At 45.7% G+C, this 24,858-nt stretch overlaps 2 protein-coding genes across 5 annotated transcripts in view; one reads left to right on the top strand and one right to left on the bottom strand.

Moving 5' to 3' along the window:
- The window catches only part of B3galt5 (beta-1,3-galactosyltransferase 5), a 105,039-nt gene extending 91,574 nt beyond the window's left edge, over nucleotides 1-13,465 (bottom strand). Inside the window, exons 1-2 of one of the 4 annotated variants that reach the window (XM_052741316.1) lie at nucleotides 13,330-13,465; nucleotides 4,150-4,272 (exon numbers count right to left, since the gene is read on the bottom strand). The gene's annotated coding sequence lies outside the window, so the exon portion shown is untranslated. The remainder of the gene's footprint in view (nucleotides 1-4,149; nucleotides 4,273-13,329) is intronic. The other 3 variants (XM_052741310.1, XM_052741317.1, XM_052741311.1) reach the window with 3 other exon arrangements.
- Lca5l (lebercilin LCA5 like) overlaps nucleotides 1,074-24,858 on the top strand; it is a 25,315-nt gene continuing 1,530 nt past the window's right edge. Inside the window, exon 1 of the mRNA XM_052739720.1 lies at nucleotides 1,074-1,332. Within this exon, the coding sequence (XP_052595680.1) occupies nucleotides 1,074-1,332 (259 nt within the window). The remainder of the gene's footprint in view (nucleotides 1,333-24,858) is intronic.

Below are 24,858 nucleotides of genomic sequence, written 5' to 3'. Positions count from 1 at the left end.
GCTCCGAACAGAGTCACCCACCCTGCCAGTAAATAACAGCATAGGAAAACAGAGGCGACACACAGAGCTTGCAAGGGGGTAAACTGGTTCTGGGAGAGGAACTGGAAGGAACAAAGGTGTAGATAAATGAAGATAAAGATGAGGATGGAGATGGAAAAGAACTTGGAGTTATGAGAGGACAGGAGGAGAAGGGACAGAGGAAAACTAGATTGGAGGACAAGAACCAGAAAGATGAGATGGAAGATGGGGAAGAACTGGGTGGGTAAGAATGAGATAAGAAAGACCAAGAAGGGGCAGAACTAAGATGAAGGAATTAAGATAGCATTTAGAGGGAACAGCAGAAAGATGTGGAGAGAATCAGGCAAGAAAGGAACTAAGAGAACAGAGTAGAAGTCATAGAGAAAGAACTGACTTAGAAAAATAAAGTGAATGAACTAAGAGTTTTGTGTATGTAGATTCATTTAATATCATCAAAGATTAGAATATCTGCTGGTTGTAGATTTCTTCCATGGATCCTGGGAGAGGGCTATTGAGCAGCTGGACCCCCATACTCCTTGATTCTCTCTCTCTCTCTCTCTCTCTCTCTCTCTCTCTCATACACACACACACACACACACACACACACACACACACACACACACACACACACACTCAGAGAGAGAGAGGACAGGGTTGTAGAAAAGGGTTTTGCTGTTTAAAATCACAGTTTCTGGTAATTTGTTTCCTTGGATACTAATGCAGCTGGATTAAAGCCTCCTGGTGAACCCTCACAGACACACTCTCTAACCTGATGCAAGCTTCCAGGCCAAAAGGGTAACTCAGGCTAAGGAAAACATATATTTGGCTGATTAACCCACTCTTCCCTCTTGGGGACCGATGGCTGCCAAGCATGGCATGGCCATGACTGTAAGGATGATGTCCTTAATTATATCACCAGTCTACAACGGCATCTCAGCCTCTCTGTGCTCTCTTTTCTGTATCACCTCTCCTTGCATATTCTCCCTCCTCCTCACGGGGTCTCTCTCTATCTATCTATCTCTTTCTGTCCCAATAAAAGCTCTAGAAAGGTAACCATGGCTCATGACTCTTCCATCACCGATACATCCAGCACTCTCCTCCGTCGGCATGGCTGCCGCGAGCACCACCACTTAACCAACATTTGGTGTCGTGACTCGGATAGACCACCAAGGACCTCTGTGACCACTGGCTGCCACTTGCCGCCTCCTCCCCCATCCAGCAAGACCGTGAGACCACGAGGGCGCATGCGTCCCTCACCTCCGCTGGACCCACACACAGCTACCACTACTGATACCGCCATGATTCTTCACCACAGTGAGTCTGCTGTTCTCATGGCTGTAGTCTGAGCTATATTCTTTTCAACGGACACCCCGAGGGTTGTCCTCGGACTGCACTGACAACAGCAGACGCATTTTCACTCCTGACGAGGGGGTCAATGCTGTCTCGGGTCCAACGGTGGACCAACGGCAGCTCAGCTGCAGCCTTTCCCATCCCTTGACAAAGAGGATGACGAACTTGAGCTGATTCATAGATCTCTCTCCACTCCTTGGGGACGCCCGAGATTGGAGTCTGATCCTGGTTTGTTATTTTTTTTTTTTTTTTTTTTTTTTTTTTTTTGGTTTTTCGAGACAGGGTTTCTCTGTGTAGCTTTGCGCCTTTCCTGGAACTCGCTTTGGAGACCAGGCTGGCCTCAAACTCACAGAGATCCGCCTGGCTCTGCCTCCCGAGTGCTGGGATTAAAGGCGTGCGCCACCACCGCCCGGCCTGGTTTGTTATTTTAATTTTTTATTTTTCTCTAGGCTACATCCATGAGACAAAGGGGCGGATACATTTACCACTTATCTTGGCGGACAGGGGCAGGTACTGGTAAATCTGGCTGCATAATAGCTTCACAGAAACTTCTGCCAGCAAACACGCAAATAAAAGAGTTACTTTATCCCCAAGCTTTCTGCTAAAGCTCTCAACCCTTCTCCCTCCCCATTTCTGTCTCTGCCACGTGCAACCTTTTCTGTCTGACTTCCACTGGCAGTGGGTGGGCTCAAATGGACGGGCTTGGGCAGATTGTACAACTCTCACCCTAACTCACCTTAATTCCACCCACTCATTCTCAAACTGCCTTGGGAGACACAGACGGATCTGAAAGTGGCTAAGATCCATACAAATAAGTTTACAGTAGTCAGGATGGCTCTTAAGCCAAAAATCAGCTTATAGCCTCAGACAACTGTTCCAAAAGAACCGGTTTATAGTCTGCCTACTGGCAGATCTTCCAAAAGCTGTCCTTAAATCAACAATTATCAGGGAAAAAAAAAATTCAGGACACAGAGTAAAATCCATCTCTTGTTCCCCAAACCTCCCCAACTAAAACTTAAGCCTCTGGAGAGCAAGGCTCCTGATCCCACAGACAGAAGAGTCATCTGTGGCATTTAAGGTGTGCCAGGGAAGAAATAAAAGCCCGAAAACAAAATTGCCAAGTGCTGGCACTTGCTGACTCCCAAAAGCTGTTGGGTCCCTGTTTTAAGTGGGGAAAAAGGCCATGGGCTAGTGAATGCCCTGCCAGGCCATCAACAGCCTTGTTAAAAGTGCTGCCTAGAAAGACAACCAGTCAGCTGACTGCCCCCAGGTGCCAAGACACGTGGGTACATCAAGCTAGGACCTCCAGCAGACCTAGGCTTGGCTACAGACATGGCAGGGAACCCAGAACGCAGCAGGGAAGTGACCCGTTTCTTTCCTTCTGGACACCAGAGCCACTGACTTGGTCCTGAGAGTTTGGGGATGTCACCTCTCCTTTCTCTATTGTCAGGTACAGAGGACAGCCTTACCCACCTCACCAGATTTAATTACACTTTCAGAGTTACTTAATGGAAAAAGATTTCCAGCTAAGATAAGAGCTCGTTGTATCACTCCAGATCTACTGACTGTGTTTTTCAAGTGCATACAGACAGGGCCCTGATCTTTGCCTTGTCCCTAATTCCAAAATAAAAAATTCTCATACACCACAAGCTTTTCTCTTCCCAGTTCCCTATTCTAACTCACTGCTCAGCTAATGATACAGGACCACCCCAGAACAGGAGTCCAGAGATCATCAAGTGAAAAAAACAGTAACAGCTAAAAGGTATTTACACCTCCAGACCCAAAAGCTTCTGGGCGCTACAAAAAAGACTTTAATGTAAACATCTATTACTGTGAGATGCTTTTAACAATTGATCACCTGTCTCCTGGATGCCAAACTAGTAAAGGAAACAGGTGCCTTAAATAATCTGTCTCTGATAAAGCTTAACATGTTTCAAAATCCATCTGGACAGGCCGGATCAACCAACATAAAATAATAATGATTCTTTTCTCTCTAAGCTTTTTTCTATGTCACCAGCATCTTGTCAGACAGAAAGTTCCCAGCCACAGCCAAGAGGGATACATGTCTCCAGAACAACAGATGACAGACAGCATCCCACAATGCCTTTCTACCTTGGAAGACTCTCATTCTCCATTCCCCCAAGAGCCAACCGATGTCCAATAGTCAGCTGGAAGCAGCTTTTGAGAGAAACGACACCCCTATTCCCATCTACCTGCTTTTTTTTATAATAAGTGAAAGTCTGGGGTGTAAGGGTTCTGACCTTAGTTACGTCACCAGCCTGCGATGGTGTCTCAGCCTAAAAAGCAGGTGTGCCCTCTCTGTGCTCTCTTTTCCGTATCGCCTCTCCTTCCATATTCTCCCTCCTCCGCCCAGTCTCTCTCTCTCTCTCTCTCTCTCTCTCTCTCTCTCTCTCTCTCTCTCTCTCTCTCTCCCCCAGTAAAGCTCTAGAAAGGTAACCATGGCTCATGACTCTTCCCGTCACTGATACATCCAGCACTCTCCTCCATCGGCATGGCCACTGCGGGCAGAGACCAGCCACGAGCGCCACCGCTTAACCAACAATGACCACTTTCCAATAAGAGCAGCTGTGAGTACTTGCTTGAAAGTCTTGAAAGATCAGGCCTGTTGATGGGCTCTCATCAGAGGAGGGAATAGACAGGGTCACTAGACCCTTATCTGAGATTTCCCCTACTCTGTCCCTCCTGTCCCCCTCCCACATCTGCACAACCCTGCCCCAGCTCCACGTGGTCTCGGGAGTTGACAGCATAAACAGAAGTTACCTGAAGGAGAGACTCGTCTTTGCAGTTTCGTGAGGTTATCTTCCATGCTGGGGGTGGGACATTTGCAGTGATGCAGCTGTTTGGGGAGGTCACACACGGGTGAGTAACTCCTCATCCGCTCTCCTGTAAGCAAAACCAATGAACTCATTGGTTCACCGAGGTAGACTTGGACTTCCATCTGACATTGGTATCCTACCTAGGATGCACAGATGTTTGTCCACACACAGCAAGTGTTCAGCATTGGAGTCCATCCCCTCACTCATCCCTATGCCCCCGCCCCACCCCAGGGCTGCCCTAAGGGCTAAGGGGGGAAGGAAAGGCAGGCAGAAGCTGTCCCTCTGCAGCTGTCCTAGTGATTGTCACTGGAGAGACTGGCTGCCAACATTCAGTGTCCAGATCCAGGAGCACCTGCCCTGTAGCTGACCAGATGAAGTGCCACTCAACATATCGGACACCTGTTTAGGAGCTGATGCCACAGAGGCATTCAGCAGCTCAGCATTGAGGGGAAGCTCTAGGGAGCAGCATTCAGAATGGCAGGGCGTAAGTATTTTAGGTTTTCTGAAATGTTAGAGGGGCATAAAGTAAGGGCAGAGGCATTGTTCTTTAATGGTTCAACTGTTACCACCAAACAAGGTTTGCCCCAGGATAGGATGCCCCGCAGATTAAAGACAAACTATAAAGGAAATGGTGATTTAATTTTAAAATCCTTTGTAACTTCTGTAAGAGGGAAAACAAAACATATTAATCGCCGGGCGGTGGTGGCGCACGCCTTTAATCCCAGCACTCGGGAGGCAGAGCCAGGCGGATCTCTGTGAGTTCGAGGCCAGCCTGGGCTACCAAGTGAGTTCCAGGAGAGGCGCAAAGCTACACAGAGAAACCCTGTCTCGAAAAACCAAAAAAAAAAAAAAAAAAAAAAAAAAAAAAAAAAAAAAAACATATTAATCAAAGTCAGAGCCACGCGTGTTGGCTCAAGCCTGTAATCCCAGTATGTGGGAGGCTAACGCAGGAGGATTGTCATGAGTTGGAGGCCAGCCTGAGCTAGAGAGTCAAACCTTGCCTCAAAAACAGTGGGAGGAGCTCTCTTGGGGTGTCCTGTGTCCCAGTTTCCTTTCTGTTGCTGTGGTAAACACTCTGACCTAAAGCATCTTGGGGAGAGGTTTGCTCTGCTTACTTTGACTTCCAAGTGACAACCCATCCTTGAGAGAAGTCAGGCAGGAGTTCAGGGCAGGAACCGGGGAGGAGCGCTGCTGGCTGGCTCGCTTACTGATTGGTTCACGCTTAGTTAGCTTTCTCCTACAACCCAGGACCACCTGCCTACAGCCAGCACCGCCCACAGTGGCCTAGGCACTCCTGTATCAACTAATAATCAAGACCACCACCCCACACAGACATGCACACAGGCCAATCTGATCTAGGAAATTTCTCAATCAAGGCTTTCTTCTCAGATGACTCTAGGCTGAGCCAAGTTGATAAAGCTAAATAGGACAGACAGAGAACATAACAATAAGGGATGATTAAAATTGTTCGAATATTCAGGCAATGGTAGATAAGAGTTTTGCTTTGTTTTGTTTTCACTATTCGAAGAACATTTCAGGATCAAGGACCCAGCCACTAATGGAGGAAGAAATTAAAGTTGTAAAAGGCAGCTCACAGCTGGCTAAGTGCTGCTGCTCAAGAACCAGAGCCCCAGACCCACATAAGAGCCTGGCATGGCACCAGGCATCTGTAACCCCAGCGCTAGGGCAGAGGCAGACAACCCCAGGGGTTCACTGACCAGCCAGGCTAGCTGAAACAGTGAGCTCAGGCTCAGTGAGAGACCCCGCTTCAAAGAGGAGAGATGGTTCAGTAGTTGGAAGCACTGACTGCTCTTCCAGAGGACCCAGATCCAATTCCCAGCACCCACAAGGAGGCTAACAACTGTCTGTAACTCCACATTTAGGCAAAACACCAATGCAAATAAAATAAAAATAAATGGATTATTAAAAACAAAAGAACAACAAAAAAAAGACATACATTGGGAAAAAAAGAAAGAAGGTAGGGATGATTCTTCAGTTAATACTGAAGAAGACATTTTGGCAACAGCCTCTGGCTTCCACACACTCCCATGCACACACATACACGCAGGTTCCACACAGGTGCATGCGTACATGCATGTGAGAGACCAGCTCCCACATTTATTTCCCCCAGGGACTCTTGAAGAATGAGGGATTAGAGACTTAGATAGAAATATAGAGGGGAGAGTGCTGCGGGCCACAGGAATACATTATAAGAACTCAGCTGGTTATGGCAAAGTCACTACCTGGAGGAATCAGGGAATTCCTCCAGAGGAAGCCAAATCCCAAGGAGTTTTTGGTGTTACTTGGCTTGTTATATATCAGCTGTATTCTGTTATGAAAGTCATGTGTGCCTTCATAGTTTTCCCAATTGACTTTTCCCCAAGAAGGGCTAACAGTGTGGACTGATCACTCTCTGGACATACACATTCCAGGTATTTGGAGAACAGCCTCAGGAAAGGCTTTCTCTGGAATCAGATATCTCCCTTGGCCACTTTCAAGGACTAGCAGTAATAACAGTCCATATGCAAGTCTCCTGATTTAAGGTAAATTCCACAAGGAGACACCACCTAGGTCAGGTGGACGTTAAGTAATAGCTTTACACAATTCAGCTCGGACCCTCCTTTCTTACAGCCTTACTAACTTTATAGACCGCTAACTCCTTACCTAACTACTTCTAGGAATATTTAGATAACCTTCTGCACTGACAGCTATGCTCAGTCAGAACCCCAGTTCAAGCCTCCCTGTAATTATCATCATTTGCAGCATCCAGCCAGGTCCATCCCCAGATGGAGGAGAATACTTTATCAGAGATACCTCTGTATTCTCTAAGAACAGACTTAACCATCCAGGCTACCTGTTTGAGAAGGCCTGGCGGATGTGCCAATTAAGCCTTACTTCCTCCTTTCCCAAACCTTACCTCCAGTTCCAGATCTCCCTTTAACTATCACCAGAGGCATCTAGCTATACACAGGTTGCCTAGCGACTGAGCACACTTTCCCCCACCCTGCAGAAAAACGGCAGATAGTTTGGACAGATAGAAGCCACAGGAAAAAAGAAAACAGTTTTATTTTCTCCCATTGACCTAGCAACTTATAGAGTCTTAACATTTTCTACCAATCACATTTAAGATTATAGTTGAGCACATAAGATCCCTCTTCCTAGATATTACCTGAATTTAGCCTTTAGTTAATTCATTTCCCCATTGGTCACTTCCTTTGGGGTTGCAAATGATAATTAACGGTTATTGCCTCCCTATGTGATTCTTATCACCCTTCTGTTTGACCCTGGAAGCCTATTTTTGCACTGCCAAGGGAACACTGCTTGTAAGTGTATATATACCAGGACTCCCAGGGCACTGGAGGACGGAGAAGAGAAAAGAGGATGGAAGAACTAGATGGGTAAGAACTTGAGAGGAAGAAACTGAGATGGGGAAGAACTAGATTGAAGGGCTAGAAGAGAGAACTAGAAGAACAAGATGGAAGACGAGGAAGAGCCAGATGGGGAAGAACAAGATGAGGAAGAACAAGACGAGAGAGAAGGAGACGGGAGAGGAGATGATATGGGAAAGAACTAGATGGATGAGAACCTAGATGGGGCAGAACTAAGATGAAGGAATTAAGATAGAATCTAGAGGGGACAGTAGATAAATATAGAGAAATCAGGCAAGAAAGGAGCTAGACATGAGAGCAGAATAGAAGCTATGTAGAGAGAGAACTATCATGGAATAATAAAGTGTATGAACTAAGGAGTTTCATGTACATAGATTCATTTCATTTTATCAAAGATTAATTATCAGCTGGTTGTAGATTCTTCCCGGACCCTGGGAGGGGACTATCAAGGGGCTGGACCCCCTTAGTCCCCGATAGGAGAGAAACAGGTAGGCCTGGATCCTTACCCATCGGCCCAGAACATTATTCAAAAGGGCTTTTTATAACAATGCCATGGGGAGGTGCAAAAGACCTCCCCCTGCTAGATACAACCAAGTGTAGACCCTTCCAATTACCTGGTACCCAGGCCCATGGTCCAATCATCCTCTTATGCAGTCCTGCTGGGTAAAGCCACTAGGAAACCTAGGTGGGCTCCAACAGGCCCCCCTTATTAATATTTTAAAAGGGCTCCCCACTAAGAGCTCACAGCAATCTCCATAGCTGTCACACCTCCCAGTGAAGGAGTAGAGGATGATAGAGGTGGAGTACCATTTTTGCAATTGGTCTAAGATGACTATAGCCATCTTAGCTTCACCAAACCCTTTTTAAATTAAAAACTCTTGATGCAACTGCATCAAACTTAGACTCCCTTAGCTTCATCATTAACATTAACATAACTCTAAAATAAATATTACTGTACATAATCACAATTCTCTCAAACTTACATCAAAAGCAAACTCTTAATAGAACTATTAAAACTTTAGCAAAACATCCAAAAGCAATTTCCTAATAGAACTATACAAGCATAACATTAATCCACCCCAATAACAAGAAAATATTTTTTAAATTAAGTAGACTAAGGAATATTAACTCCCCCTTTTCTTTATAATTTTTTAAACTAAATCTCGAGCCAAGTTAGAAAAAAAACCAAACTTCTCCATTTAAACAGTTCCATTTTTAACACAAAGCAATTTGTGAACCACCACAGTTAATAAAGCATCTTGAGCCTAGGTAGAAAAAACAAATTTCTCTATTTAAACAGTTCCATTTTTAACACAAACAATTCAATAAAATGACAGTTCATAAGTCATTACCGTTGATAGTCTATATGCATAAGTAAATTCAAAATTGTCCATTGCCATGAAATCACTCCTGTCTATCTCATTTCTTAAGACCAAAAAGTTCAAAAGAATAAATTCTGGTACCAGTCTTCCAAATATGAAGAACCATTTCTCATGACCAAAACTCTTTTGAAAATAACAATTCTAGTTGAAACAAGCATCTCTGCAACTTTCATTCTGAGGCCAGAGTCACTTTCAGTTACAGTAGCATTTTTTTGGCAGTCTTTCCCAAAGAACCTTTGCCTCAGGGAAAGATGTATTAGCTCCACAAGAGCTGACTGGTGCTGCTTTCTGTGTCCCATGTTCCGCTTGTACTTGGGGGGTGGGGGGGACCTACTGTACTCTAAATTTCTATTATACCTAAGTCTTACTTAAGTCTACACAATATCCTTATGCCTAAAGCTTATTCTACCCTAATATATCTAAACCTACATTTCTCAAACTAAATTTATGACTTACTTTACTATATGTACTTACACTTCTTCTTTTTTTTTTTTTAATTTATTTATTTATTATGTATACAGTGTTCTGCTTACATACATCCCTTCAGGCCAGAAGAGGGAGCCAGATCTCATTACAGATGGTTGTGAGCCACCATGTGGTTGCTGGGAATTGAACTCAGGACCTCTGGAAGAACAGCCAGTGCTCTTAACCTCTGAGCCATCGCTCCAGCCCGTACTTACACTTCTTATTTAAACTTACATTCTATAGGACTACTTTATAAACCTTAACATCTAGAAGAGATCTCTGAACTATTATCATTTTACATAATTACATTTTTTTACAAGCTTACTTACTTATACTTCTTAAAAAGTTATATTCAAAAGGAAACTCTATAGATCTGTTTTACAAACTTTTATTCATAAGGAAACTCTATTACCCAATATTCTTAATCTACCTTTCTCTAAATTTTTTACACTGTATTCTTACGTTCTACCTTACTTTTTTTCTTAATTTTTATAAATATATTTTTTTTCTTTTCGAGACAGGGTTTCTCTGTGTAGTTTTGGTGCCTGTCCTGGATCTCGCTCTGTAGATCAAGCTAGCCTCGAACTCACAGAGATCCACCTGGCTCTGCCTCCTGAGTGCTGGGCTTAAAGGTATGTGCCACCACCACCTGGCTATAGATAGAATTTTAAGAGAGAAAGAAACATAGATAGAGAGAAATCTACACTGCAGTCTTGCTTTTCAACTTTGGCATTTCATTGCCTAACCTTCACACCTGAGAATAAAATACCTTATACCCACAATGCCCCCATCACCCTTTTGCCAAGTCCCTGGGTCCCTGTTCAGCAGCACCATCTGTGGAAAACCAGCTCCCACATTTATTTCCCCCCAGGGACTCTTGAAGAATGAGGGATTAAAGACTTAGATAGAAATATAGAGGGGATAGAAACAGATAGAAACACAGTATAGCCTCAGGTAGGCCTGGATCCTTACCCATTGGCTCAGAACATTATTCAAAAAGGCTTTTTATAACAATGCCATGGGGAGGTGCAAAAGACCTCCCCTTTACTAAATACAGCCAAGTGTAGACCCTTCCAATCACCTGGTACCCAGTCCAGTGGTCCAATCATCCTCTTATGCAGTCCTTCTGGGTACAGCCACTAGGAAACCTAGGTGGACCCCAACACATGCATACATATGTGGCATGCACATACCCCAACAACAAAGAAGAGACAGCCAAACAGTTAAACATATATTTCTAAACTGATTCATAAGTAAAGCCACCAAGGTAAAATTTTAAATATGAGTTATTTTCAATGTTGGCAAAAATTTCAAGTATAGATTCAGAAACAGACCCTTGCTCATCAATGCATATGGTTTAGGGACAGGGTCTGGGGGAGATTTGTCTACATGTATTTAAAATGTACAGATTGACCCTGTTCAAACTGTTGGAATCCTGTTTAAGAATGTACCTGATGGGAAGCCGGGCGGTGGTGGCGCACGCCTTTAATCCCAGCACTCGGGAGGCAGAGCCAGGCGGATCTCTGTGAGTTCGAGGCCAGCCTGGGCTACCAAGTGAGTTCCAGGAAAGGCGCAAAGCTACACAGAGAAACCCTGTCTCGAAAAACCCAAAAAAAAAAAAAAAAAAAAAAAAGAATGTACCTGATGGGACTGGAGAGATGGCTCAGCAGTTAAGAGCATTGGTTGCTCTTGTAGAGGACATGGGTTCAATTCCCAACAACCACATGGTGGCTCACAACCATCTGTAATGAGATCTGGTGCCCTCTTCTGGCACCCAAGCATACATGCAGGCAGAACACTCTATACATAATAAATAAATAAATATTTTTTAAAAAATGTACCTGATGGAGAGCCCAGGTGTGTTCCTACAGCTCTGCAATCCCAGCACTTGGAAGGAAAAGACAAAAGCCTCAGCAGTGGTCTGTAGAAATGGCTCATTGGTAGAAGACTCTCAATGGCTGCTCCTCCAGAAGACCTAGGTTTGATTCCTAGCACCCACATCATGACTCACACCAGTCTGTAGCTCCAGCACCAGGGAATCCAAGGCCCTCTTCTGGCATCCATGGGTACATGGTACACAGACATGTGTTTATGTAAAATACCCATACACATAAAAATAAATAAACTTTACAGTGTGTAATCTTTTCTAAAAAATAAAATATCAAGCCAGGCAGTAGCGGTTCACACCTTTAATCCTAGTGCTCAGGAGACAGAGGTAGGTGGATCTCTGAGTTCAAGGCCAGCCTGGTCTACAGAATGAGTTTCAGGACAGACAGGGCTACACAGAGAAACCCTGTCTCAAAAAAACAAAAAACAAAAATCATATGTTCAAGGTCAGATTAAATACATAGTTTATTCAGAGCAAACTAAATACTTTAAAAACAATAGCAAGTTTATGAAGCTATGCCTTATTGAGAAGCAATCGCTTTCCTTAGCTACCGAGGGTAAGCAATGACTGCGTACTCACCTCGGACTCACCCCTCACCAGTCAGCTCACTAGTTGCTCTAACTTTATCTTCACTTCCCCAAATAGTATGTTAATGGCCACAAGATGTCCCTGGGGCCTAAAAACCTCCAGAGAAAGGTCTGAGTAAGTCTCTGTCCTTCAAAGAACTCCTATGCCCCTCTTCCAATAATGCGCTTGGCAGCCTGGGACCCTTAACTCCACGTACCACACATAGTCCTGTCCCAACAATACTACTAGCAACCTGTGAACAACCTACAGCCTCCACCTGCACTCAGCTGTGTGTGTACCTGCTTCATTTCTAATCAAACACACCCTGAAATAGACTCCTACCTCCCATCCACCAGAACCACAGAAAATGGGCCAATGTGGCCTAGAATGGTTTGGGGTATTCTCTGGGTGAACTGTTAGGGGAGTTTCCTCTTTACGGTCTTATGCCTATGCAAAAGTTGATGCACATAAGATTAAAGTCAGAGGTATCTTGAGAAGGAATCAAAGGCTCACATAATCCAAGCCTGCCAATCAAAACTGAACCACCTGTGCCATGCCCTTGGCAACCAAACTCCTCCTCTGATGCCCATAAAAGAAAGCCTCAAGCGATAATCATAAAACACATTTCTTCCTGACCTGTATTACCACTTTGCTTTGAATTAGGCATTCTTGCTACTTCGCAGTCTTGAATCCTCTTTAGAAACATCCAGACCCCCCCACCGCTGACCAGCAGTAACAATCCTGTGTCCATAAACAGAGACCTGTGTCACTGCTCTGTGCATGATCCAATTCTCACTTCCTAAGACCACTGTCATTTCCATTTTAAAAACAGAGAGTGGACTCCTTCCTCCAAAACATGGTTGAACACATGCAGAATAAGCAAACCAAGAGAATGAACACCAGGTAAACAATAAATAACGTAACAAGTAGACGTAAGGGGGTCAAAGAGAACCTAACTGCAGGACCTCTGCTCCGAGTACCATCACCTCTGTTGCAACTACTGTCATGGAGCAAAACAAAACGGAATTCAGACACATTGCACATCACTGAATTCCTCAAATCATGCTCTCCTCCTTTTCTGAGAAAATGCTACGTCTTAGGCTGAACTGGGGATGTGCTCTGTCCTGAGTTTGGAGCGTGCGGGTGGCTATCAGAGGACATTTAACACCCTCGGTGACGCAGCTGCCGAGGACGGCCTCGGAACCCACTTTTATGTCTGTGAGAAGCAGACAGCGAAGCAGCCAGTGGGACTACTCCTGGTCCTCGGGTTGTTTTAAGGCACGCTCTGAAAAGAGGCTGGCTTTGTGACCCTCTGGAGACCCTCTACGGAGCTGAGGTGCTGTGTGCACCTCGGTGAGAGAGAGTTTGGGACTGCTGAGAAGACGCCCGAGTCCCTCGGGAACATGCTCTTGCTGGCTAGCATTTTCACTTACCTGTTCGTGAAAGAAGGAAGGGTGTGAAGCTATGGTTTACGTTCCTCGCTCCGGAGTCATCAGCCTGAAGGCTTGTCCGGGCCACCATCACAAACAGGAGCCTTCCTGTGCCCACTGGAACAGAAAACCCTTTGTTGTGGGAATTAACCCCCCAGCCAGAGAGCCTTGAGTTCTGGGAGCTACTTTGTGGATGGCAGTGGTGTTACCATGGTTACCAGGCTTGCCCTTCACAGTGGGTCCCTAAACCTTGACACGAAATCTTCAGGAAAAAAATAAAATAAAATTCAAATTGAACTGCGGGCTACTTAATTAGCTTCTGCGGGGAGTTGTTGGCGTCACATACACAACAATGATTTGTCAGAGGGAAGATATATGAAAGGGGACTGGGGGGTGCTCAGTGTATAAAGTGCTGGCCTCATAAGCATGAGGACTGGAGTTTGGATCCCCAGCACCCAGGTAAATACCAGTCAGGTGTGGTGGGTGGCTCACCTATAAACACAACACTCAGAAGGTAGAGACTGGATCCTGGGGGCAAACTGGGTAGCCAGATTAGCCAAATTGGTAAACTCTGGGTTCGAGTGAGAGATTCTGCCTCAATATATAAGGTGGAGAGCAAGCAAGGAAAACATCCAACATCAAGCTCCAGCCTTCACAAGCCCACCCCATGTGCACACATATGCAGATATCTCTAAACACATGTGTACCCAGACACAAGCAAGCAACCACACATACACACGCACACACATGCATATACACACGTGCATACACACCCATACACACACAATATATGAAAATAGGACTCTGCAAAGCCATCTGTAATTGCTCACCATATGAGCTTTCGATTGAGCCCCACAATTCATTGGGTGCTTCCCGGTTTGAGATCTTGTCTAAGACAAGTCTGCTTTTTTGTTTGTCATCACACACTTCCTGTTGGGTTCGTTCTTTGACACTGCAGAGTAATCCACCCTAGTTCCAGCACTTGTGAGCACTGTGTCTGTGGCTTGGTCACCTTCACACTGACATCAGCATCGTATCTACTTCACGTCTCTCCCAGGGAATCACATGAAAAGTAGCTTCAGTAAAATAAAAATGCTGGGGAGACGGTTCAGTGAGTAAAGGGCTTGCTATGCAAGCTTCAGGACCTGAGTTCAAATCCTTAGAACCTACATAAAGCCGAGTGTAGTAACAAACATCTGTAACCCAGTGCTCCTAAGGCAAGACGGCATACAGAAGCAGAAGAATCCTAGAAGCTGGTGGAGCAGCCAGCCTGGGGGACAGAATGGTGAACAACAAAAACAGACATGCATGCAGGCAAAATACTCACACAAATAAAATAAAGGAATGAAAGAAAAAAGATACCCTCCCTTTCCTCAAACACTCAAGGTTTCCCCTTACCCCACAACACACACAAAACAAATTTTTTTTCATTACTGATACAATTAGGTAAGAATTAACAGTGACCAATCAAATACTTCATATTTAATAGCCATAAATTCTTTTTGAAATCAGAACTACTTAAGAAAGAAGCACGGTGTGCTGTGTGGAGCCTTACAATGGGTGGTTGCAGCCAACTGTCAACTCAACTGGGTTGGGAGTCACCTAGGAGACACATCTCTGGACATGTTTGTGAGGATGTTTCCTGGGAGGTTTAACTGAAGAGGAAAGACAGCGCATTTCAATGATCTGGGGTCTGGGACTGACTAGAAATATGAAGAGAAAGCAAGTCCCAGCATAAAAACACAGCTCTCGCCTCAAAGGAGATAAGGGAGAGTTTATTCTGGAGCCATATATGAGTGGCCATAGCCCAGGAACACAGATTCAGGTCATCTCAAATGCCATATTTCAATGTGGTCACTATTTAAAGAAGTTTTTTGTAGTAACAGAACAAAGAAAGTCATAAATCAAGGTACAGATCTCCGGTTCCCAGCCCACCAAAGGGCTTAGAACACCGTGTAGTAGCATCGAAGGCCTGTGGTAGCAATCACAGCAAAGTGAGCAAACTGCTGCTCAGGCCTTAGACGCTACTGGAAAAGCAGTCTAAGAGCCCTTTGGTGGGTTGGGAACTGGAGAGCTGTTCCTTCCTTCCACAGGAATTACCTAATGGTCACAAAGACGTTAGGTCAGTACAGAGGGAGATGCACCAAGATGATTTATTTATCTCTGGACTCGCAGCACCCCAAGCTTCCCACATCACTGCTGATCTCATCAGAAAGTTCCGTGGAAGTTGTGGCTGATAGAAATTCCCAACATGCCCCCACGGTTGGGCATGGTCGCACATGCCCAGCGGGACACCTAGTCATTTCCGCCCAGTCATTTCTGGGTCAAACTTCTTGTGTGACCAGGACCCTGTGGCTTTATGTGGTTGCTTAAAGTGCACAGCACAGCCATGTGATCTATGCGCATGCGTGGAATAGCCATGTGGGCCTGTGTGCTCAGCCTTTATAAACCAGCACCATGATTCCCCAGCCCCCTTCACAGACATGTCTTTCCACAGGCCTGTGCACATCTATCTCTCTCTCCTCATCTTAGTAAAACTCTTGTTAGTGGATTTCGTCCTGTTCATGACTTTTCCTCGCAGGGTAAGAGCGCCGCTAAAAGCCAACAGTGGTCCTCCTTGGGAACTTGCTTTCACAATCCCTACCTGTAGCTACATATGTCAGCTGCCTCACACTCTAGCTGTCACAGCTGTTGCTGGAGTCATCACCAAACCTTCTCCGTGATGGACTACTCCCACAGCATTAGCATAAATAAGCCTGTTTTTCCTTAAGTGGCTTTGTCACAGTGTAAGAGTCAAAGTTACATTTTAGGTTTTAATTACTATGCCTCAGAGATCCATGAAACAAAAATGGCTCTGATCTGCTCAGCTGTGCATGCACTCACCTCTGTTTAAACTTAAACTTCATGGCAGTGAAATGGTTCAAGGAGGTCACTGAGGCAGATTGCTGTGGGTAAGAAGTTCATTAGAGTAGTCATAAATGCCATGAGCAGATGTCCAGACAACAATTAGACAGGGACTCTGAGGAGTTCAGGATCATACAGCTGAGTCAGGAACCTTCCTTATAGGGTCTCACTGGAGCTGGCAGCCAGGCCAGCTCTGATTCCTCAGCAGGGGTCAGAGCTGGGAGGCTTCATCAATAGCTCTTTGATGTATCAGGTCCAGCAAGCTCCCTAGGGAAATCAAGAAATTTGGGCACCTAGAGAATCTGCTAGGCAGTTTCAGGTTCACACGCTGCTAGGGAGAGAGGGAGGCAGCTGCAGCCATGGCCTGTGCAGCTGTCTGGTCTGCATCCTAACACCTCAAGTGAATTCCCTTTCTCTGCTTTTCACTATCATTTCTCTTACTTTTATTTCTTAGATTTATTCCTTTTTACTGTATGTATGTGTTTTGTCTACATGTAAGTCTGTGCACCAGACATGTCTATGTGTGCCCAGTGCCTGTGGAGGCCAGAGAGGGGTGTCAAACTCCCTGGGAGTGGAGTTAGACAGTTGTGAGCACCATGTGGGTGCTGGGAATTGAATCTGGGCCATCTGAAAGAACAGCCAGTGCTCTTAACCGGTGCGGCAGGGTCCTGTGCTATTGTTCCCTTTGGGGGAAAGGGCCAAGTAGGCACAGAGTCAATGACACAGACTCTGGGAGAATGTTGAAACAACAAGCTCAGTTTATTCAGGAAGAGGCAATCCTTATATACCCTTCACCCTACCCTGGGGGAAGTTCTGATGAATATGCATCTGCTGGTGTGATATGGCTGCCTCTTATTGGTCCGGGTCATCTCCAGATCATGTCTCAACTGCTATTGCTAAGGCCCTTAGGCAGACCCAGGTTGGCTCTCAGAAAGTATCTTATTACTGGTTTGGGCTAGGTGGCCCTCAGGCCTGTTAGAGATGAGTCATCCCACATATCCACCCCTTTTTATTATTTTATGGGACTTGCTCAGTGGGAGCTAGGGTACATTGACCTAACCTTGTTGACCCCACCTCAGGAGAACTCAGCATAATGGATTGTACCTAGCTTAGGTTGGCTTGCCAAACAAGCTCTTACCCATCTTTGACTACCAGCCCTTGAAGAGCATCAGTTCTGGAGAGCTGTCCGGGTGGTGGGCTTTAGGCAGAAGTAGCCTTCTGTATGTCAGTGAGCCATGCATGCATTACCTCTCTAGGAGGACTTTGTTCTAGGTGTCTGAGAGCCAATAAAATCTGTAGGGTCACCTTTGTGGCACCTTCTGTTGGTGAACCTGTTGTAGAAGACATTTGAACAGAAGGATTAGTCAAAAATTCAGTCTCAAGGACATGGATGGGATCCTAGTCATATTTATATGAAATTTGCCAAAGTCTTTCTTGTAATGCATTAGCGCCTTTGTATGGGGTGAGGCAATTGCTTGATATCTAAGGTTGCATGCCAGTAATGACATGACATTTACTAATGCCGCAGTAGCAGAGCAAATCATACATTACCCCTCTGAAGCTTCTTCCTTGGCCAATGTCTCTTGGTCTGTTGCTAGATGCACATCTCTGGAGGGCATCCATATCCAGGTGGTAGTATTCTAGGGGGAAATGCAAGCATACCCTCGTGCCCGGGTTAATAGGAGAGCAGGGGTTTGCCATTGAAGGGTGATGGGATCCCTCCAACGCACTAAGGGCAATGATGTGTCCCAAGGCAGGTAAGCCCAATGTTTGCAAGCAGGGATTAATCTCTTGTCATCAAAGCTGAGAAAATTAATGTGAAAAAGAACTTCTGCCAGGGCCAGGTTGGGATCTCTCTTGGCTTCTGAGGAAATTATTTTTTTCAAGAGCTCTTTAAGGGTTCTATTAGTTCTCTCTACAATGGCCTGTCCCTGTGGATTATATGGAATTCCTGTGGTATGGGACATTTTCCATGAACTCACAAAATCATTAAACTGCTGTTATACATAAACAGGGCCATTGTCAGTCTTAATGGCCCAAGGAACTCCTGTGACTAGCATTGCTGGCTTGAGTGCCTTAATAACATTAGCAGTCTTCTCTCCAAAGTCTAAGCAGTTATCTACTATTACATGTACATATCTTAAACTGCCAAAGGGTGTGTAATGGGTAATGTTCATTTGCCATATAGTGTTGGGCAATAAGCTATGGGGATTTACCCCTGCTCTTTGGAGGGGCCCTAAAGAGGCAAGTGGTGCACAAGTAGTACAGGCCCTAAATAGATGTTTGCATTGAGAAACTGGCAATTATGGGAGCAATTTGTGCAGTCTCTGTGATGATAAATGAAATTGCTTGTGTAGTGTTCTAGCTTGTTCTAACAAATCTACAGCCACTGGTAAGATGATTGTATCAGTTATCTCATTCCCCTTGGCCAGGATTCCTGGTAGTTTGGAATGTGAGCAAATATGTGATAAATACCAGGGTTTATTTCCATGATTCAATACATCTTGTATTAAGAGCATTGTATTGGCTATTGGATTTAGAGCATCTTTAACTCTTGAGAATGCCAACACTCTTGTTGCCTATACAGTGTATCGACTATCAGAAAAGATGTTAACAGGCCCATTTTGACACTCCACTAAGATTTTAGAAAGTGCCAATACTTCTCCCAGCTGTACAAAACCAGGATTGGAATAGTGTATGTTTTGTCTTCTTCTCCCTTTCTCTGAATCAATATTCCATATTTATTCTTGTTGGCATCTGAGAAGGCTATGGTCACATGAGGAATGGGCTGAGACAATGGTACTGAGTGAAAAGATATCTCTATTGGGAGTGTTGGAAGCTCCACTAGTATTTCACTTTTTGGTAAATGATTGTCAATTGTTCCAGTAAACCCAGAAACCATCTCTTGAAAGGAAATGGAATCTGCCCAGAGAGTCTGTGTGTTTTTTAAGGAAAATGGGAAAATTAACTTATCAGGTTCTCTTCTATAAGTCCTTTGAGCTAGCATGCATGCCTTTAGTCCCATTTTAAATGTCTGATCAAATTTAGAGGTAACTTTATGTAAATCTGAGTGTGCCTGATGAATCCACATTAATGGACCAGACTGTCAGAGTGCTCCCAGGAATCCTCCAGTTGTCCACAGGATTATAGCTAACAAGGGTGATTCAGACTAATAACACAGCTGGTTGGCAGTGGATAGTATAGTAAGAGCCTTTTTTAGAACATTTTTTTTTTTTGCTTCAGTAGTGAGCTTGACATTCTGTGAGGGGCATGTAGGGCCATCTAAAAGTGTGAACAGTTCCCTCATTTCCCATTCTGGAATAGGTAGTGCTGTGAGATGTTCTGTATGTCAAATGTGTTGCTCTGATTGGTTAATAAATAAAACACTGATTGGCCAGTAGCCAGGAAGTATAGGTGGGACAAGCAGAAAAGAGAATTCTGGGAACAGAAAGACTGAGTCAGAGAGACTACAGCCTCCACCAGGACAAGGAAGATGGAAGGTACCAGTAAGCCACGAGCCACGTGACAAAGTATAGATTAATAAAAATGGGCTGAATATAAGAGTGAGAGCTAGACAATGATAGGCCTGAGTTGATGGCCAAACAGTTTGAATAATATAAGCGTCTGTTTGTTTATTTTATAAATGGGCTGTTGGACTGCCAGGGCTTGGTGGGACCCGGAGAGAAAACTCTAGCTACAAGGTAGCAAGGGTTTCCACTTCTGAGACCTGTTGAAAATAAGCATGTTGTCCAATTTGGGCTAACTCCAACAACGTTCCCTGAGGAGTTGTGGGTATAGGCAGCCTTTGACCCTCTCATCCCCTAAGCTTCAGGCCTACATCAGACCTTATAAGGGATGCCAGAGATGTATAAGATCAGACCCTCCTCATCTGTCTTCCTCAGTTGCCCACAGAAGTTACAGGACCATTGCTACCACTGCCCCCTCTCCCTCCCTCCTCACACCAGTTTCTTTGTATGTTGTGGATGTTGGTTTGATTTCAGTTCAAGGCCCACCTCAGTTTCCAGGGTGTTCCCTCCCTAGCTTCCACCTAACAACTAGGGACAAAGACCTCAGAGGCTAAAAGTTTCTAATCACCCCCTGTACCCACTGGCAACTTTTCCCACCAGCATGGTTGACCACTCACCGGTGTGCCCAAGACAGGACCTGGGTCACTCTAGCCTAGCCTGAAAGCATCCAAAGCAGAGGCACTGTGACCTAGGAGATATTTTCCTGCCAGAGACCAGTGGCTTAGCCACCATATCAGTTTCTTCTTCATGGTCCTAGAAAGTCCAGAGGATACCGAGGGAGGGCAGAGCACCGAGTGAGAGAGAGGAACTCTTGTTTCATAGTCAGACCTGCTGCTGACTTGCTGTGTGGCCTTCTGTAAGAACCTACCCTTTCTGGGCCTGGCTTTCTTCCTTTGTGAGCTGAGGCCATAGTGTTGGTCACTTCTGAGAATGCCACATTTAGAACATGAGATGAGCCATGATACCTGGTAGACAGAGCAGGCAAGGACAGCACTGAAGGCCCAGTGGCTTAGCACAGAAGCACTGGGTATCCACTGGAACTGGATAGCAGATGAGATCGGGTGAGGCAAGGGTTAGGGTCACAGCTGATTCAAAGGGTCAGGGTCAAGGACGAGGTTCAAGGCAGTCTAGATACACGTAAGCATTAGCTCCCATTGGATCCTTCACCCTTGCTTTTCTGAGAGTGTCTCAGCTAGTGGCTTCCTGGTTCCTGTCTGTGAGTCTTTACCACCTACCCCAGGAGTATGGAAGAATGTCATTGCTGAGAAAGGCCACCCATCATAAGCTCTTGCTTGTGGAAGATGGGGAAGAGCAGAGAGAGGGCAATGCACTTGTCCAGGACCACACAGCACAACATGTCAGGCCCAGGGCTTCTGACTTCCTCCTCAGTGCTCCTCCCTGTGATCCATACTGTCTGTCCTTGAGGGTCTTTGAGCCCAGCTTATACCTCTGCAGGGAGGCATTTGAGAAAGAACAATGCTTTCCAACAGGGTACTTGAACATCTTTATGGGACATCCAGCCTCAGGGGTGAGGGAAAGAGCCAGGACAAATAGATAACTGAGGATGCAGTACCCTCCTGGTCCTCTCCCAAGTACTGGAGCAGTAGCAAGCTGGCTGAATCAGTGGGCACTGGTGCCCCCCCTCTACCCCCACCAGCTTCTGTCCCTGTCTGTGCTCCTCATGGCCATTCAGCCTGAGACATGATGTAGGAGTGGGAGGTTCCAGCCCATGCCAGGGAAGCGTGTCCAAGACTTGTATTTGGCCTGCAGATCTCTGTTTCCATTTTGAGAGCAACTACACAGCTCAGCACCTACATCCTCATCCCCCTGAAGATAGTTCCAGTGGCTTCATCCAGACCTGCAGAGATCCTGGTTGCCCAGTAACAGCCAATGACATCAGCCCCAGTGCTAGGTCAAGTGTCTGTCGTTGAAGTTGTTGCTGGGTGACAGCTGGATTCAGAACTTAGACCTCAAGGACTCTGAGCCTCATCAGGCTTTTGCTATTGTTTCAGAAGGTTGCTTTAGAGGATGCCTTGGAGGTCAGAGTCTTAGAAAGGATGTGGCAGAAACTGCAGGGTCATTTGAGCCCACCAGACACATCACCCTGATCCTTTATGCTTTGTCACAGTGGTAATGAGAAATGACACCTCAGCCGCATTCCCATGCCAGGTCACCCTGGTTAAGCTTCAACCACCTCCCGCCCCCCAGGAGAAAGAAATGGAGACACTGGGGCATGTCTCTGAGTGTGGATCACTAGCGAAAGGGCTGGCTCTCTATTTCTAAAGTCCCCACCTGTTCTATTGTGCTATGAATATTCCCTGAGCACGTGGACCCCTGTTTGGATGCCTCTGCTGCTCCCAACAAGACAGCTGCAACCCTGAGCTGCCCCTGGGTCTGATGAAGATGGAGCTGGGCTTATTAGGCAGCCTTAGACACTGCAACTGCCGAGTGCTCTACCTGCACCATCTGGTTGTCCTCACAGCACAGTGACGAGGTAGGACTGTTCTTAGCCGGTGATGCAGGAGAGAAAGATGGGGCTCTGAGAGGGTAAAGTAACTTGCCTGGTATGAATTGGCCAACTGGTAACAGTGCAATTTCTATTTGGAGGCAGGTTACATGCCCAGAGGACAGTGCCACCTCCTTCAGAGTACAGAAGGAGCAGAGATGGGGTGTGGGGCTCAGAGACAGTGAAGGGTCTCTCACCCATGCCTGAGCCTCAGCCTCTGCCTGGGCCGCAGTTTTCAGGGCTGGAAAGGAGTGTCTCTGGAGTGGAGGCAGGAAGGATGGCAGAAGTGGCTCCTCCTCAGCCTCCTGTTCTGGATAAGGCTTGTGCCAGGTGCTCTGAGCTGATCTCTGCCAGCTTCCCCATCTCTGAGGCATGAAGTGGCCTCTCCATTGTCCCAAGGCATCATCTTGCTACAGTTACACATGAACGGGGACCACAGACAGGAGCATGAGGATCTGTGGGAGCGAACTCAACCCTTGGCTTACAAATGGGGAAGCTGAGGCCTGGCCAGGGAACTCACATGACCCTTGAGGCCCTTCTGACTGTGCCTCATCTTCTCCATTTCCCCCAAAACTGGGTCCCATGTACCTATAAGTCCCAGCACCTTTGGCCTGAGGAAACTGAGCAAGTATCTCCTCCCAGATAAGGGCCTCCTCTCTCATCCCTTACCTCCAGCTGCCTGCCACCCCAGATCCCACCTCCCACCTTGTCCCCTGCCTTTGCTGGGTGGGGAACTGGCTCCTTCCCAGACTGAGCAGCCAGCAGCAGCGAGCATGTGAAATCATCATCACAGGACACTGTGAAATGAGTGCCCACTGCTGCCCCCCTCCTCATTTTGCTCTATTTTGTATAGAAATGACATGAGATATTGTATGTGTGTGTGTGTGAGTGTGTGTGTGTGATCTGTGTCATGGTTTTGTTACCATTTTTGTTTTTGTGAATTTGACCTCCCACTTCCCATCACAGGCACCCACACCTCCAGAATGCCCCCTGCCCTGGATGGATGTCTCCTCAGTCACCTGGTAGGGACCATATCTCAAATCAATTGGTCCAACCTAGGGGAGTTGAGGCAGTTCCACCTCCTGGCAATGTACTGGCTTGATCTCTCCCCTCACACACTCTGTCCTCCCACCAGTCACATCAGACCCAGTTTGGCTCTCAGAAAGTATCTTATTACTGGTTTGGGCTGGCTGGCCCTCAGGCCTGTTAGAGATGAGTCCTCCCACAAACTGGCTGAGCCATGTCTCCAGCCCCTCCTTTGTCCCTCATTAGCTATGAGGGTAGCAGCCCAAATCTAGCTTGTTAGGGTTGTCAGGGCCCCTAGACAAATATTTTGGCAAGGACCCACAGAGAAAAACCAAAGATACCCCAAGATTTAGACACATCTCACCTTGAGTTACTCCAAAACAGAAATTGTTCTGTTAAAAATTGCCACCAGGGACAACTGTCCAGTAGTAGCTGGCAACTAAGCATTAAATGTTCTCTGGGTGCCCCTTCTACAGGATATACCCAGGTACAACTGGACTGGGAAAGGTTGGGGGGCTGGTGAGATGGCTCAGTGGTTAAGAGCATTGGCTGCTCTTCCAGATGACCAAGAACTGATTCCCAGCACCTATATAGTGGCGCATAACTGTCTGTAACTTCAGTCTCAGGGGATCTGACTCCCTCTTCTATCTTCGCTGGGCACCAGGCACCAATGTGGTGTACAGTCATACATGAAGGCAACACACCCATACACACTTAAAGAAAAAAATATTTGAGAATTCATATGGGAACCAGTTACAATAAGGGGTCAACAGCAGCAAAAAACAATGCATGATACGTTTGTATGGAAATGCCATCATGAAGCTCATTGTTTTATGATATGTGTGTGTCTACATATAATACATTCATATGCACACAAATATTCATTTTAGACCTGCACAACATCTTGTGCAAAACAAATCATCTTAGATAAAAGCATTGTAAATGATGTGCTCGTTAGCTCACAAATTTGTGTGGAGGTTTTTTAATTTAGTCTGCTTTCTTCCTCCTTCTGGTTGGTAGACACCATGGATTTCATCCCTGCCCTGGACTAGCAGGCAGCAGGCCCTTCGGGCTGCGACACTAGACCAAGAGGCTTGTCTTTTGTTGCCACCTAATGGCCATCCTCTATTATTACAGCTTGGCCCGCTTCCCGTGTTGGCAGGGGTTTAATGATTGGAGGATTCTGAGAAAATGTTCACAAAGATTCCCCAAGATGCTTTGCAGACAGAACATCTCATTCTCCTCCTGTTCTCACATTAATCTGGAACACAAGGACAGACTGTCCTTAGTGCGTGAGGTAGATTCTTGAACCGAAGGAACGGAGGACATCTCTCCAGGTGGACAAAATGATGGGCAGAGGGTGAAAGAGGCTGAAAAACGAACGCAAGCTTCTGTGTCGTTGATTTTCTAATTACAAATCTTACTTTGAACACTCAGGCCTTCTTTAGACTAATCAAACTCTTTAATCTTCTAGTCACATCGGATTACCATAAAATTAGTCAATTTCTTGAGAGGGGTCTGGGGGTTTTTGTTTTAATGTGGAATTTTGAGTTATTGGGGGCACACAAG

This window comes from Peromyscus californicus, unplaced genomic scaffold (assembly GCF_007827085.1).
Source record: "Peromyscus californicus insignis strain IS unplaced genomic scaffold, ASM782708v3 Scaffold_16__1_contigs__length_79575227, whole genome shotgun sequence".
Lineage (NCBI taxonomy): Eukaryota > Metazoa > Chordata > Mammalia > Rodentia > Cricetidae > Peromyscus > Peromyscus californicus.
This window is presented reverse-complemented; position numbering and strand designations above follow the sequence as displayed.